The sequence below is a fragment of the Ruditapes philippinarum genome, unplaced genomic scaffold (genome assembly GCF_026571515.1).
Source record: "Ruditapes philippinarum isolate M1 unplaced genomic scaffold, ASM2657151v2 ctg239_1_1_1_1, whole genome shotgun sequence".
Classification (NCBI taxonomy): domain Eukaryota; kingdom Metazoa; phylum Mollusca; class Bivalvia; order Venerida; family Veneridae; genus Ruditapes; species Ruditapes philippinarum.
In genome coordinates, this window is record NW_026858173.1 from 390,384 (window position 1) to 405,433 (window position 15,050).

At 32.9% G+C, this 15,050-nt stretch overlaps 3 protein-coding genes across 3 annotated transcripts in view; 1 reads left to right on the forward strand and 2 right to left on the reverse strand.

The window, feature by feature from the left end:
- The window catches only part of LOC132752373 (heterogeneous nuclear ribonucleoprotein L-like), a 29,262-nt gene extending 22,458 nt beyond the window's left edge, over window positions 1-6,804 (reverse strand). The window contains exon 1 of the mRNA XM_060742691.1: window positions 6,645-6,804. Within this exon, the coding sequence (XP_060598674.1) occupies window positions 6,645-6,707 (63 nt within the window). The 5' untranslated portion in view covers window positions 6,708-6,804. The remainder of the gene's footprint in view (window positions 1-6,644) is intronic.
- On the forward strand, window positions 1,221-5,269 carry LOC132752371 (E3 SUMO-protein ligase KIAA1586-like). The gene is made up of 2 exons (XM_060742688.1): window positions 1,221-1,357; window positions 2,257-5,269. Exon 2 carries the CDS (start codon window positions 2,399-2,401, stop codon window positions 4,175-4,177), a length of 1,779 nt encoding a protein of 592 aa, XP_060598671.1. The 5' UTR covers window positions 1,221-1,357; window positions 2,257-2,398; the 3' UTR covers window positions 4,178-5,269.
- A 2,067-nt stretch (window positions 6,805-8,871) lies between the features above and the next one.
- On the reverse strand, window positions 8,872-14,388 carry LOC132752376 (CDK5 regulatory subunit-associated protein 2-like). The gene is made up of 3 exons (XM_060742694.1): window positions 13,859-14,388; window positions 12,385-12,434; window positions 8,872-11,109 (listed from the first exon to the last, which is right to left on the reverse strand). The coding sequence occupies exons 1-3, from the start codon at window positions 14,157-14,159 to the stop codon at window positions 10,132-10,134; spliced, it is 1,329 nt and encodes a 442-aa protein (XP_060598677.1). The 5' UTR covers window positions 14,160-14,388; the 3' UTR covers window positions 8,872-10,131.
- Between the last annotated feature and the right edge of the window lie 662 nt (window positions 14,389-15,050).

Below are 15,050 nucleotides of genomic sequence, written 5' to 3' on the forward strand. Positions count from 1 at the left end.
CCAATTAACAGAATATTTGGATCACAACAGTAGCCACTAGAGTGTTAACAAGATTTTTCTATTTTTAGCTCATGTGACCTAGTTTTTCATCCGAGATGTCCCATGTTCGATTTATTCCAAGCAATGACCTATTCAAGTTTCCTGACCAAGTTTGATGACAATTGAGTCAAAATTGTGACCACTAGAGTGTTAACAAGGTTTTTCTATTTTTAGCTCCTGTGACCTAGTTTTTTCATCCGAGATGACCCATGTTCGAACTCATCCGAGCTATCACCTAGACAAGCATTTTGATCAAGTTTGATGATGATTGATGCAAAAATGTGACCGCTAAAGTGTTAACAAGGTTTTTCTATTTATAGCTCCGGTGACCTAGTTTTTCATCCGAGATGACCCATATTCGAACTCATCTGAGCTATTATCTAAACAAGCATCCTGACAAAGTTTGATGATGATTGGGTCAAAAATGTGACCACTAGAGTGTTCACAAGGTTTTTCTATTTTTAGCTCCTGTGACCTAGTTTTTCATCAGAGATGACCCATGTTCGAACTCATCCAAGCAATTGACTAGACAAGCATTCTGACCAAGTTTGATGATGATTGGTTCAAAAATGTGACCACTAGAGTGTTCACAAGGTTTTTCTATTTATAGCTCCTGTGACCTACTTTTTCATCCGAGATGACCCATGTTCGAACTCATCCGAGCTATCACCTAGACAAACATCCTGACCAAGTTTGATGATGATTGGGTCAAAAATGTGACCCCTAGAGTGTTCACAAGGTTTTTCTATTTTTAGCTCTTGTGACCTAGTTTTTCATCCGAGATGACCCATGTTCGAACTCATCCGAGCTTTCAACTAGATAAGCATCCTGACCAAGTTTGATGATGATTGAGGCAAAAATGCGACCGCTAGAGTGTTCACAAGCAATTGTGGACGGCCGGACGGACGACGGACATTCACCGATCCTAAAAGCTCACCCTGAGCAAGCTCAGGTGAGCTAAAAACTGCCAATCACTTATCTATAAGATAAGATTATGATGTTGACACGCTCCAATATACAAACCGGGTGCCCCACGGCGATAACAATTGTCTGACCGATGTGAAGTGGGCCGTGTGAAGCGGCCCCGTGTGAAGAGGTTTCAATCAAAATATGTTTGCTACAGTTTGAAATGATTAGTAAGGAACATTACCGACTGATTGATAATCCGTGGTCATTAACTGATTAAAATGGCAATGATTTACGGAGACAATCAAATTGTAATGCATTCGCTAATTTGTTTTTCACACGATTGTTTGATGAATGTCAGTAAAAATTCGTATACTTTTGAAACATGCCGCTCATTGGGATAAAAGTACAGGTAATTACAATTAATTGTTTACACATATTAATCTCTATAATTGCGTAAAGAATCTTTTAAGTCATAAGGATGGGTGTTATGGTTTTCATTAGTTAGTTGTTCCTTTGAGAAACAAAATGCCGTCTGCGAAAAGGAAATTTGCAGAAATTGAAAAAGAGCGTGCGAAAATTCGCAAAACAAACCACAGTATTTCCTCCTTTTTTGGAGCTAAAGAAAGGTACGATAAAAGTTATTCACATTTGCTATGAATCGATTTTAAATGTGTTTCTCACTTGCAATTCAACATTTATATAAAAGGAGGCGACTGAAACAATTTGTGTACGAAGCCACTACACTAGCAGTACGGCCCTGGACTGAAGTACGGTCCTGTACTGCAAGCCGTTCGTTACATAGACTGTTTAGACTAATCGTACGGCAATTTTACAGAAAATAAACAAAGACAATTATGAATAAGCGAATATTTGTCTCTAGCTGTAAGACATTTTAATGAATTGAATGAATTATTGAGCTACAGATTAACCGTTTTTCTGAGGTTGAAAGTCGGGAGATTTTTTTTTTTTTATGAAATAGTACAGTACAGTAACAACTACAGTTAGAATCTATTAGTTACCTAAAATCATATGTGAAATATCATAATAAATTGCAAGATAATGACAATTTGTAATCAATTTTAATCAATTCGAAATTAGATTTACTTTTAAAAAGATAAAATCGTTGGTTTTTCTTTGAACATCTCTACAGAGTACAGTACATGATAAATTTACACATACGTTGATTTTAGCTAAATGTGACTGTTATTGTGAAATATAAAAGATGACTGAAGTAATTTCAATAACTTGAAATTGTTTTTTAACCCAAATTTATTTAGAAAATTAACCAGTCTTTTTATATTATTACAGAGTGACCCAAAGTAACGAACCAATTATCACTGCTCAAAGTACAGATTCAAATAATGAAACCAATTCCAAGTTACCAGAAACTTCTCCAATCAGAGAGAATCAGTCTTCAACTTCTAGTACTGAGGTCACGTCAGCTCGAAAAATGGTTAAAGGTAAACATAAAGTTGGATTTGATCAAAAGTGGACCGAAAACAGACCATGGCTGTTTGTAGAAAAATCAGACAATGGACAAACAAATGCAATGTTTTGTAAACTTTGCCAAAAACACAAAAGCCGAGGCATGAATGGTAGTGTTACTTGGACTGAAAAAGGTTGTGTGACAATCAGGAAAGATAAAGTAACTGATCATGAAAATTCTGAAATGCACAAGTTCTCTTTAAGGCTTGAGACTGAGGAACAACTTGGTATTCATTCAGCCTTCAGTGAAAAACGCCTTCCTATGGGTGAAAAAGAGTTTGAAGCAGTAACATGTGCTACAAAAATCCTACATTTCTTAATAAAACATAACATTCCCCATACAACAGTGTTTAAAGATTTCATTAACTTCGCAACAACAGAACTAAAATGCCCTGCATTACAGCACCTAGAAAAAGGTAAAAATGCCATGTACACCAGCAACACAGTAGTAAATGAATTGGTAAATTGTATGGTTGATGACATTGAGAGTACATTAAAAGATAGAGTAGAGAGAAGTCCTGGCTATGCTGTTATGACTGATGAAACAACAGATGTAACTAATGATAAGCATTTGGCATTCTGTGTAAAGTATGTTGATGTTGATAGTGGTGATGTTTGTGTAGACTATATAAAGGATGTTAAGGTGGATGATGGCAAAGCTGAGACAATATTTTGTGAGACCAAGTCTGTTATTGAGGAATTAAATGTAGACAACTTTGTCGCTTTTGGGTCTGATGGGTGTAATACAATGATTGGAAAGAAAACAGGGGTGGCTACACGTCTTAAAGCAATGAAACCTGAAATTGTTACGATTCATTGCCACAATCATCGCCTTGCGTTAGCAGCTAAGGATAGTTTTGAATCAATTAAAGTGATGAGAGACACAGACGATTTATTAAGTCATACCTTCAAATACTACCATGCTCCTGCTAATAGAACCGCTTCTTTAGGGAAACTTCAGAAGTTGCTGGATGATAGTGGGAATAAAAAAATTAAGCAGGCCGCCCACACAAGATGGTTATCTCATTTAGATGCCGTGTCTTCTTTAAGGGACAGTTATTCAGCAGTTATAAGTGATTTGGAAAATGCTGTTGAGTCTGGTAATGATAAGGTTAGATTGGGTAGTGGTCCATCTGCTAATGGCTTAGCAAAGAAGCTTAAAACATATGAATCAGTGCATATTGTACACTTTCTGTGTGATGCCCTTAAACCCCTTACAACATTGGCCTTAACGTTTGAAAGAAATGACATTGATCTGTCCTTGGTGAAACCACGAATGGAATCTACTATTAGTTCGTTGAAAAAACTGAAGCAGAGTGAAGGGCTAAGCACCAAAAGAGCAGCAAAAATTGTAAGTGAACATAACATAAATGTTACAGAGCAGAAGATTGAGTCTGTTAAGAAAGCAGAACATTTGTTCATTGATAATTTGGTTGACCACATTGAGAGAAGACTAGATTCATCAGATGTTGTAGATTGTATGAGTGTTTTTAATATGGCAGATCAGTCTACATTCTATGGTAATGATGAGATCATGTATTTGGCTGAACATTTCAGAATGGATGTAGATGAAACTTTGCAAGAATGGGAAACTGTAAAAAGTTCTCTAGCCAATATTGAGTCCAAAGACATTGCTGGTGCAATGAACATGATTAAAATCTTGAACTCTGTTAAACATGTGACGGGAAATTACTGTCCACACATTGAAAAACTGTGTGCAACTGCAGCAGTTTCTACCTATTAGTACTGCTGAGGTTGAAAGAGTGTTTTCAGATGTAGCTAGAACAAAGACTGAAATCAGAAACAGGTTGAGTGTCAATAGTGTGCATCAGCTTCTTATGATTCACAGAAATGATAAATACCTTGACATTGAGAGAACTGTTAAAAAGTGGCACAGCTTAAAACCAAGACGGATAAACTAAGAACTGTTTGTGACTGAAATAGTAGCTGTATGTACCTCAAGAAGGTGTATAGTTCTGTATGCCACCCTGGCAAAAAAGTGATTAGACAATTAATTGTGTTACAATGAACAGCTTAATTCTGTGTGTGCTAAAATATTGTGAACAATTTTAAAGAAAATGTCATATTTGTTTGTTCATGTGTATTTTTGAAGGTTTCATGTTCATTTTTCTCATGACTGTCTTCTGTCCTATTTTTATAGATTTAAAGCACATGGAAATTATATTTCAATGAAAGATTTGTACTGTCTGTATATATTTGTATCAATTACTTTATTGCAGGGCTACATTTACATTGTCACATTTTATGTATATTTTAAGGTTTCATGTTAAAAACTTGCATAACAGTACTATAAATTCTTAATATAATGAGATTATGACTGTATATATTTATGTCAATGAATTTATTGCAGGGCATCATTTATATAGCTGCAAACACAACACCAGATGTCATATTTTATGCATTCTGTACAAGATTCATGTTAAATTTTTCTTAAACCTTTTATTTACAGTTCATAGAAATTACATTATCATATAACTTTATTAGTGAAAGAAGAAATATATTTGTCTCAGGACTACATAAAATTTTATATTCCACCAAACAAGATATTATTTTTATTCATCCTTAAAAATGTTTTATGTGACTGTCATATTATTTTGGTCAATTGTGATGCTATGAGTTGTTAAATACATGTATTTAAAATGATTTGAAATAAAAAGTGTTCTTTTGCTTTGTCTTTGTCTGTGCTATATACCTATCATCTAAAAATTCTGAGTCTTTAAAAATCATGTATTAAATGTGAAGCGTTTCCCTTTGACACATGTTCCACCCTGCCCTTTTTGATGCCTCCCTGCCCCTTTTTCAAGTCTAGAATAATCACTAAGTACTGTGTTTTAAACCGGTATATTAAAATTTCATAGTTATAATAATCATAAATGACAATTTTCATGAAGTGGAACGCCAATTTCCAAGTAGCCCGGGTCTCCACGATACCGGTGTACATATTTTATACAAGGTGTTTTTCATATAAAAATTTACTGACTTGAAAAAAAGAAGGAATAAACAACTTCATTAACATTTAATCCTCTTGAAATTACATTACAGAGTTCTGTTACTCTGAAATTCTCGCTCATTGCGAATGTAAACAATGGTCGACCATTTTGTATGACGTTGTTAAACAGACTTCATGCTACCGGTGCACTGGTAAAAATGTTATTTATATGGAAAGCCATTGCAGTTTTAATAGCAAATATATCATTTTAGCATTCTTGTATTCATATCTGAAAAAAAAACGCTTAAAAATAACATAAAAACGTGTTTTTCAATAATTTATTGTTCATCTTTTATGACTCCCAAGGGGTCTCTGTTTCAGAACCTTTTCCTCCCAATTAGTTGAATTACAGGTGTATATTATACCATGTGGCTGGATTAAAAAATTCCCCTTCACTTAATTTTAGTGTTGTTGTGATTGCCTGGTCCTTTTGTATCATTGAATCAATTTTATTTCTATATGATGAAGATAAAATATCGATATGGCACTTTACACAGGCTCCCTTAAAAGACTGAATGAAACTGACTTTTTAGTTTTCATAAACTATTTTATATACACTAATGGCTTTCCATAGATTAATTTTTTCCCGCCAAAAATGATGTCAAAAGGTCAAGTGACATGTAATGGAGGTTAAATGACGTCAGCACCTGTGATTTTTTATTTTCTTGGAAAAAAAATGTGTTTTGTAGAGAGACTAATTTATGCAATGGAAAAATAGGATAGTAAAATAAAAATAAGGTAGGATATGTGAAATATTTCCTTCAAAAACTCTTGAAAATGTTTAAAAACTTTGAAATAGCCAATATTACTGGGAACATGTCAATATAAACACTCGGCAGGTGCTGTTGACAAAAATATCGCGAGATTTGTGAATATACCGTGGAGTCACCGGTATCATGGGGTTCGAGTATACCTTGTAAGATTTACGATACCTCTTATATATTTTACGTTACCTGGGTGTATTATATGAATGCTTCTTGTTTAAAAGTTACATTAAAGATATTGTATTATATACAATGCGACAAGTAGAAATTTTATTTGGTTTACATTTTAAATTTTTTATGAAAATCATTTTGAGTTATCTCCCTTTACAAACAATGCCATTTTAACCAAGTATCGTACCGACCCAAGACGCAATTACTATAATTATAATATGCAAGATATACAAACGAACGTACAGAAAGGTAAAGAAAATACTTACACCACGTACACCATCGTCAGTTTTCTGTCTTTTCATGTAATGACCGTCGTAACCAGCAGCCATGATTCTCGTTTTTTTTCTGGTGGTTTTGATTAGTATAACTTCCGGTTTAATCGATGAGAATATGTTCAGTCATTTCGCGCCAATGATTGAGCTTCGTATATGCGCGAATGGAATTAAGTTGGGTTTTAGTGTTTATTTGAATGAAAAACGATATGTTTAATATTAATCAATGTAAAAAGACAAAACTGGCTTAGAATAGGGTATTTCAAATAGTGAAAGACCCTGCTCAGAAGTAAATGTATAGTTCGACAAAATAGCTAGACCTAGGTAGGGCCTTTATATACACCCGTTCAGTTACAAACTCAAGTACAACATTCTCCATGGCAAATTTATTAATAACAAATCAAAATTTCAAGCAACGTCACTAGTTCTGATAAAACCTTCGCAAACAAAACCTATTGTTATTTCTTATAATATAGTATTTTTTGCCTTTCTTGCTAGCTTTATACCTTTTTTGTTGCTTTGTTTGTGTTTGGCTGAGTTTGGCAGAATTGTTGTATTAACTTATGCTTTGCTCATTAATATATGACTTACTTTCTATTGTATACTTTGTTGCATTCTTAGTCATATTATCATTTCTGATTGTTATATTTTTGACGTGTCTGATCCCCTCAGTAAAAGTATTTATATTATCATGCTTCTTTGTTTTTAGTCCTTTCTTTTCTTGACTTAAAAGTCTGGGTTTATCAGAATGACAAAATTGACACTTTGTGCTGCAAAATTATCTCTTTAAAGGCATGGCTGGAGACAATCATGTCCGGGGTCCGGTCCCTCATGAAGCATGCATGCAACACATACATATTTTCGGTAACGTTCATTTTTTAAAAATAATTGGGCAATCTTTTATATTTTAGGCAGTTTTGTGTTTTATCCTAATCATTTAAATTGTAATTATCAGTTATTGGTCAATCCCGGTTATGTTAGTCGAACTTTTTATATAAATATAGCTAAATCACCTGAACTTGATAGCGAAAAGATGAGCATAATGTTACTTATGAACGTTTTATAATCATAACTTAAAAGACTCATTAGTCCTCCAGATATCAATTGTTTCCCTCTATAACAGTTTATTTTATCATGTTAAAATCATTTATATAACTTTTTCAGTATTCCTTTTATAAAATTAACCATTCAAAACTGTTTTAACACAAATATTTTTTATGTTTGAATAAAGCTGATGCATTTAACTTATATAATATCATGATAATTGCTAACATTTCACTACAATTATAATGTCAACTCTTGTCAAAATCTTCTTAAACGTAATCATACTCATAAAAAAGCAATTTCATAACACTGCATTATGTAGTTATATGCATCGAAGATTAATCGTATACATAAAACATGGCCACAAGAATAATATATGTTTTCATTCTTCCGCAATGGTAATTTGGCACAGTAAACTAATATTAATATTATTATTCTAACGGTTTATCATCAAGACAAGGTTTAAACACTTCAAACACACCAAGTCTATAATCTACATAATACTAGATGATACCATTTTGAAATACATCTGCCTCTAAATCAAATACATTCGCAAATGAAAATTAAATATTTTTACATTAAAACTAAATATACCTACATGCAATTAATATACTCATTATATTATATATCATGATTTCAAGTGTTTTATTATTACCTTTTAACCGTATATTTCGATGTCATTTATTTGATTTCAAGTACAGTGGTACTAGTTTGTTCTTCAATTATTTCATATAACATAGAATGTACTTTTCATTTGAAGTTTATAAGCATGTCCCATGTTATCTATTTTTTGTGCGGGACGTAGGGTTAAGGGTGATATGGCGACTCTCCAGCTTAAAAGTTGAAGTAAAAGGTACACATTTCATTATTTCAGGCACTTGCCGTTATTTGGGTATAACCACCGCCGACCCGCAAGCGAGCTGGATAGCTTACTCACATGTAAATAGGAATTTCTTGGCGTAATTCGAACTCACAGCGATGAGGGGCAAAAGATTCTCAGTCAACGCTCTTCAAACAACTCTGCTACGGACGTAACAGTCAATAATTATAAGTAGACACTATTCTTGACGAGGGTGCATAAGCACTCATTTCATACTTAGGAAGGGAAAAATGATTCTGTATTCTTGGATATCAGACTCACATTTTGCTAAGAGTACATAAATAAAAACAATGCATCTACTAGTTATCATTTAGATTTATTTCCAACAAAATCATTGATACATATGTCTCAACCGCAAATAATGTTAAGGAAAAAAGTATAACATTACTTAATCCTTTCAATGATAAAAATATTTGATTTATACAAATAATGCATGAGAAGATAAATCAGCATGTATATGAGAAGGCAAATGTGTTTTAGCATAATGGTAAAATGATATTAAAACTGGACTGACCGTGTGTATGCACAATTATGACACCAAATTTGATAAAAAATATATGTTTATTCAGTCTTGATAATTAATATGCTACGACACAGGTGACTATGCGACTGTAACTTAAGTTGCCCTAATGGAATAGTTTAAAGATTTCTGTTCTGTACAATAAAGGCAATGATGGGCATTTACGTTTGGATTAGTTGAAAAAAAAGAGTTATCTTATTTAACTGATCCTCAGCTATACTTGGCATTAAAATAGTCATAAATTACGTGACGCAGGCTTCAAAAAACAATGCTTCCTCTGATTTTAAACTTCTTTGTTATCGCTGAACAATTAGTGATATTTTTGACAATATGAAAATATTTGCATGATTTACATACCTTTTCAAACACGATTCGATCGATAATTGAGGTTTGGCTTGTTTTAAATTACATGCATATATACCGCGTCGTATTGTCTTTAATGGATAAATGATATGATAGATTGTTCCGGATGATTTGTGATATAATCAATGTTTTAGGCAGTAATTGAACTGTCAGTCGAGAGTTCAAGTTTTTTTAAATCAAATATTTAACATCAGATATACTCAAAGTGATTTGCAAACATGCAATATATCATTTATAACTTTTCGCACATGCTGTGTAAATTATTTAAAAACAAAGCATTAATTTAACATAGAATATAAACATACACCAAAATTATATTTACGACACAATTTGCCAAACAACCAAACCTATTTTACACAATCTTTAAAAATAAACAATTCATTCATACCATACACCTATATTGTTTCTATCATTCGCCATTTATGTTCAAATTCAAGAATAACAACTTTACCACCTTTTATTTCTTTATTATTTGTTATTTGTATCTGCAATGTTATTGTCTTTTCCCGCCGAAAACATAGAAACTACAGGTTCATGTAGCAAACGATTAATTTTCCCTACAAAAGTTTCATGCTATGTTTTACATTTTCATTCCTTTAAAATGCCTTTTTTGATATGTATTTTTGCCTTTAAATGCATATTTAAGCTGTATAATAAGTAGTAGTCTCCATATTTTAAAACGACCACCCCTTACCGCCTTTACCATTGGATGTGAAATCAGTGGGGAACTGTGGCTGAAGTTTGACATTTGCGTGATGAGACTTATCGATCATTCCATTCATCCAAGGTCTGCTAGGTCCAAATCGTGGTCGAGACTTTTTCGGTGGTCCCCGCTCCAACATGAGTAATCTTTCTTCCATACGGTATAACAGTTGCTCGCTCATACTTTGTTTATCTTCAAGTAATTGTATTTGTGCCCTCTGTTTATCTTTATCTTTCTGAAGTTCTTCTATTTGTTGTTGCTGTTCTCCATATTCTCTCAAGCCTTCTTCATGCAGCTGCTCAAGATTTGCGAGTTTGAATTTCTGTTCTTCGTTATCGATAATGACGCTCTGTAACTTGCTCATTTGAGAATCTAATTCCCGTTCTTTATCTTCGAGAGCCTTTTTCTGTTCAATCAGTTTATCCTTTAATTTTTCTAACTCTGATGATTTTTCGTCAAGCTGTGTTTGCTTAACTTTCTCATTGTCACTAACTTCTCTCAGCTTTTTGTTTTCTAGTTGAAGCTGAATGATCTTTTGCTGAAATGAATTCAATTTTTCAACAAGACTTCTGTTCGTTTTACGTAATCTATCATTATCATCTTTTATCTTCTGCAGTTCGTCATCTGATGTAGCAGTTACCGTTGTTGTCTGGGTATGAATTTTACTGAACAAGTCGGCTATGGTTGGCGCAATTTTTATAAGCTCTTTTTCTAACGTTTCCATATCCAGATTGCCACTTTTACCATCACTTGCTTTCTTCACAGCCAACTGTACCGCGTCAGCTGGTGTACTCGGCCTATTTTCCTCTTGATCCTCTTCCGTTGAGTCCATAGTTTCCTCATGCCTTGGTAACTCTTCCCGCCATGGAGCTCGAGCAGAGACCATCCTCTCCATGCGATCTCCATGTATGTTTTCAGCACACGCACCTAAGTTAAGACTGACTGAGCTCTGTGGAGTAAAATATGAAAGAACTTACCAATACAGTATATCTTACATTTTAAAATCTACAGTTATCCAGAGACAATTGATTTATACAGACACATTTTAAAAAAAAGCATGTTTTCTTTATGATATCTTTATAAAATCCACAATTTTCAAAATTTAATTATAATTGTTGGAGAACTCTACAAAAACTAACAAAGGATTGTTTTATTTATAGTACATGTATTCAACTGCATTATTCTAGCCAGTGAAACAATTAAAAATTGATGTTTCTTTAACGTCTATCTGTCAAGTCATACTTATATAAATCCTAAAAGTCTTATAGTGTATGTATGATCAAATAAGACTTGACAAAAATAAATCGTTTCTTTTGCATACACATGTAAATAATCTATCGCACAAGTCAAAAGATTTTATAACAATTTATATAATTGAGAAGTTAGATAAATTATTGAAAGATGATGAAATTTTCATTTCAAACAAAATCAATAAAAAACAAGAAGTATCTTTAAAAAGATACTCGGCCGAAGTCAAACTTGTTAACTTGCATAGGATAAACTACTACTAACCATGCTAACCGCAAACAGAACAATTTATTCGTCCTCAATAGTTTTATTTAAGTTCATTTTTACCCGCAATGTTTTTTCCCATTAATTGTTATCTTAGATTTAAACAATATTACTTACATTATTTGATTTTAATCAAAATGGAATTTGATTTGAATAGGAATTTATAATAAAACAAAGATTTGGTAGATACTGTACACTAGCTAATAACATGGAGAATATTGCAACTGTAAATTAGTCGAAAGCTCGTTTCAATCGTCTTATGCCCAGTTCGAGTAGAGAATATAATGACTAGAACAGATTAGAAGAGAAACCAAATCGAACGCAAAAGTATCAAAAAGGCGATCTATCATATTTAACTTCATATATTTATTGAAAAACTGTTAGAAACATCTAGGAAATATCATTATTGTGTTTTTATATTTATTCTGACTTATATCATTTTCCAACACGTCTTGCCATCGCGTTATCGAACAGACCGCTACCTATAACGGAAGCTTGATATTCTTAAGTATCAATCGAAGAGGCTATTAGTGTTAAAATGACCAATGAAAATTCTGCCTATATTTAATTTCAGCGGAAGTCAAAGTGAAATCAGACGGCCTTCGCCCGAAAAAACATGAAAAAGAAGATCACAAAATCTGTAAAAACATGTGAGAATAGTCGAAGATAGACACAATGTCATAATTATAAAGTTAATGTTAATTATACTTACTGCAACAGACACCGACGTCGCAGGTCGTTGGGAGCCACCTGCCGAGGTACCTAAAGTAAAGTAAGGTTGTTTTAAAACAATTATTAAATGAATACGACTAATCATGCAATCTGAACGTTAAAAAACGTATGACACATTTGTTGACATTTTATAGTTATCAATTTTAAGTGTTCATGTATTCCATTGTCCATTTTATATGTATAAGCCATTTGTCTATCTATCACTTCTATCTATCAACAGTTAAATTTTACAAAGGCAAAGGAGAAAATCAAACTAAAGAATAAAATACTTTAATATGTGCATGATTAAAGATGATCAAAATCGAAACAAATTTATAAAACAATGCGGGTCACAGTCCGAATTTCTCTTATGAAAATGAGTACTGGTTCATTTTCACGAGAATCCGGCTCCCAAATAACTATAACTTTATAAATGTTAATGTAATACAAATCTATTGTTTCATTTATTTAAGATAATTGTTTATTAAAAATGATTCAATGTAAAATAAATGAGATATGATGCAAACGAATCAATCATAACGATTACCTAACAGAAAGGACAAACTTTAAGGATTACATTCATACCCAAAATCTAAGAGTAAACAAATCACAAATACCAATTGATTTTTAGTTTGTTTCTTTTCTTAAGTCTATAAAATAGAAAAAAAAAACAAATCGGAATTCCTAAAGAACATCCAAAACAGCAAAATTGAAAATGTTGCAGGCTCGGTTTGATTGAGCCTGTTCGTGGATGGTAGTTGTATTTGAAAAGGGCGAAATTTTGTCTAAGAAACATCCGCAGATGTGTACATACGGCGGTTATCATAGAACCTTCAATGTGACATGTATAAGTAAAAGAATGAGTTTGTTCCTAAACTAGAAACATAGACATGGCGACTGGTGGAGGAAAACCAAATTATGTCGGGCCCGAGCGAGCACCTGTATAAGTAGAACAATTCAAGGACATAAACGAAGTGTTCCCTAATAGAAAAGAACGAGTACGTATGCTTTATATTTTTAAAATATCATTTCTACACGCAGTAGGCAAGAATGGTTGAATTATAAACGACATTAAAAGTATACACCAAAACACACCCACCAGCAAAAATACATGAATAAATAGGAATACCAATATGCATCATTTTTAAAAGGTGAAATAAAACAGAAAAAAAGTAAAAACAATTTTACATAATATGCATCAAATTATATTAACAAAGTATATTTACAAAATGATAAGGTCTTTGATGATGATGATAATGATGATGATGATGATGATGATGATGATGATGATGATGATAAGGATGATAAGGATGATGTGGGGAAGGAGGAGGTGCAGAAGTAAAATGATTAGCTTGATAATCAAAATGAAGATGGTGATAATGAAATGATTAGGACAATTTAGGAAGGTACAAAAAATGTAGTTAAATGTTTTTCATAAACATCCGAACTTAAAAAAAATACAAATCAATACTCACTCGAACAATCTTGGTCGATGCCGAGAATTTTCGCCAGTGTCTTGTATCTAGGGCTATTATTGTTTTCCAATAGGATATTGCACAGAGTCTGATAAGATTTATTGCCTCCTTTTAAAACCTTCTCAAGAAACCGTTGTCCTTTACTTTCGAGGTTACCAGGACCGCCATTTAAAATGTCCTGACCTTCGACAGGAGTAAAAACTCCTAGATTTATAAATTTTGTCACAAAATCGTCCGTATTTATTTCTTGTTTGATGAGCTCCCAGTTCCGCCGGATTTTATTTTCGTCCTCGGGATTCATTTCTCTATGATCAACAAAGCGGACAACGAGTAATAACGATGTTATCTTGTATGGAGTAAAAGTGATGTTTTACGAATATAACAATAAATCTTTAAACACATCCCAAATCCAACGAGCGTCACACGCCCTTCTGGTTAGTTCTCCATTTTAATTCTAACTAGGGTGCAATTTTCAAACATGGATACCACAATCGCATGACCAATAAGTTTGACCTAACCGCTGTTGGTAGAATATTGAACAAATATATTAAGATTTCTTTTATATATCTGCCAACTAAAACAAAAGATTTAGATGAATTCTGATACTATACGGTAAAATTTGAAGGGCTTTATTGATCCCATCCGATACTAGTATTATTCGGTCGCCTTTTGTTCTCGCAATAATTATGAATTCAGTCACGCAATAAACCGTCCTGCAGTTGTTATATATTTTGCATTGTACGAAATAGATGTAAAGATAAAATATAAGTGTAAATAAACCATATTTAACAGAATTTTTTGTTTTTTAATTATTTGAGATGGCTTAACGAGCTATTTTAAGCATACGAACGCTATAGTTGATTGTAATCTTTTATACGGTAAAGAAAAGAAGAAAAAGAACATTGTAAGTGTGATGGTTTCAATACCAGATATCAACTAAAGGAACAAAGTCCGATCACATGAGATAGATAAATGGTCCCTTTTTGTTACAAACAAAAATAAATACACAGTTCTAATTAATTATGTTAGGTCTAGGTTTACAAAATATTAAAACGAATTAAGGGCGATCCTGGATTTTCCCCCAGTGAATACATGTTACCAACAGTTCATTCACGGTTACGCGTTCAGGTTAATTGAGCGCTTTAAAATGCATGGTAGCGCTCTGAATGACCTTTGTCGTTCTGTTTCATAC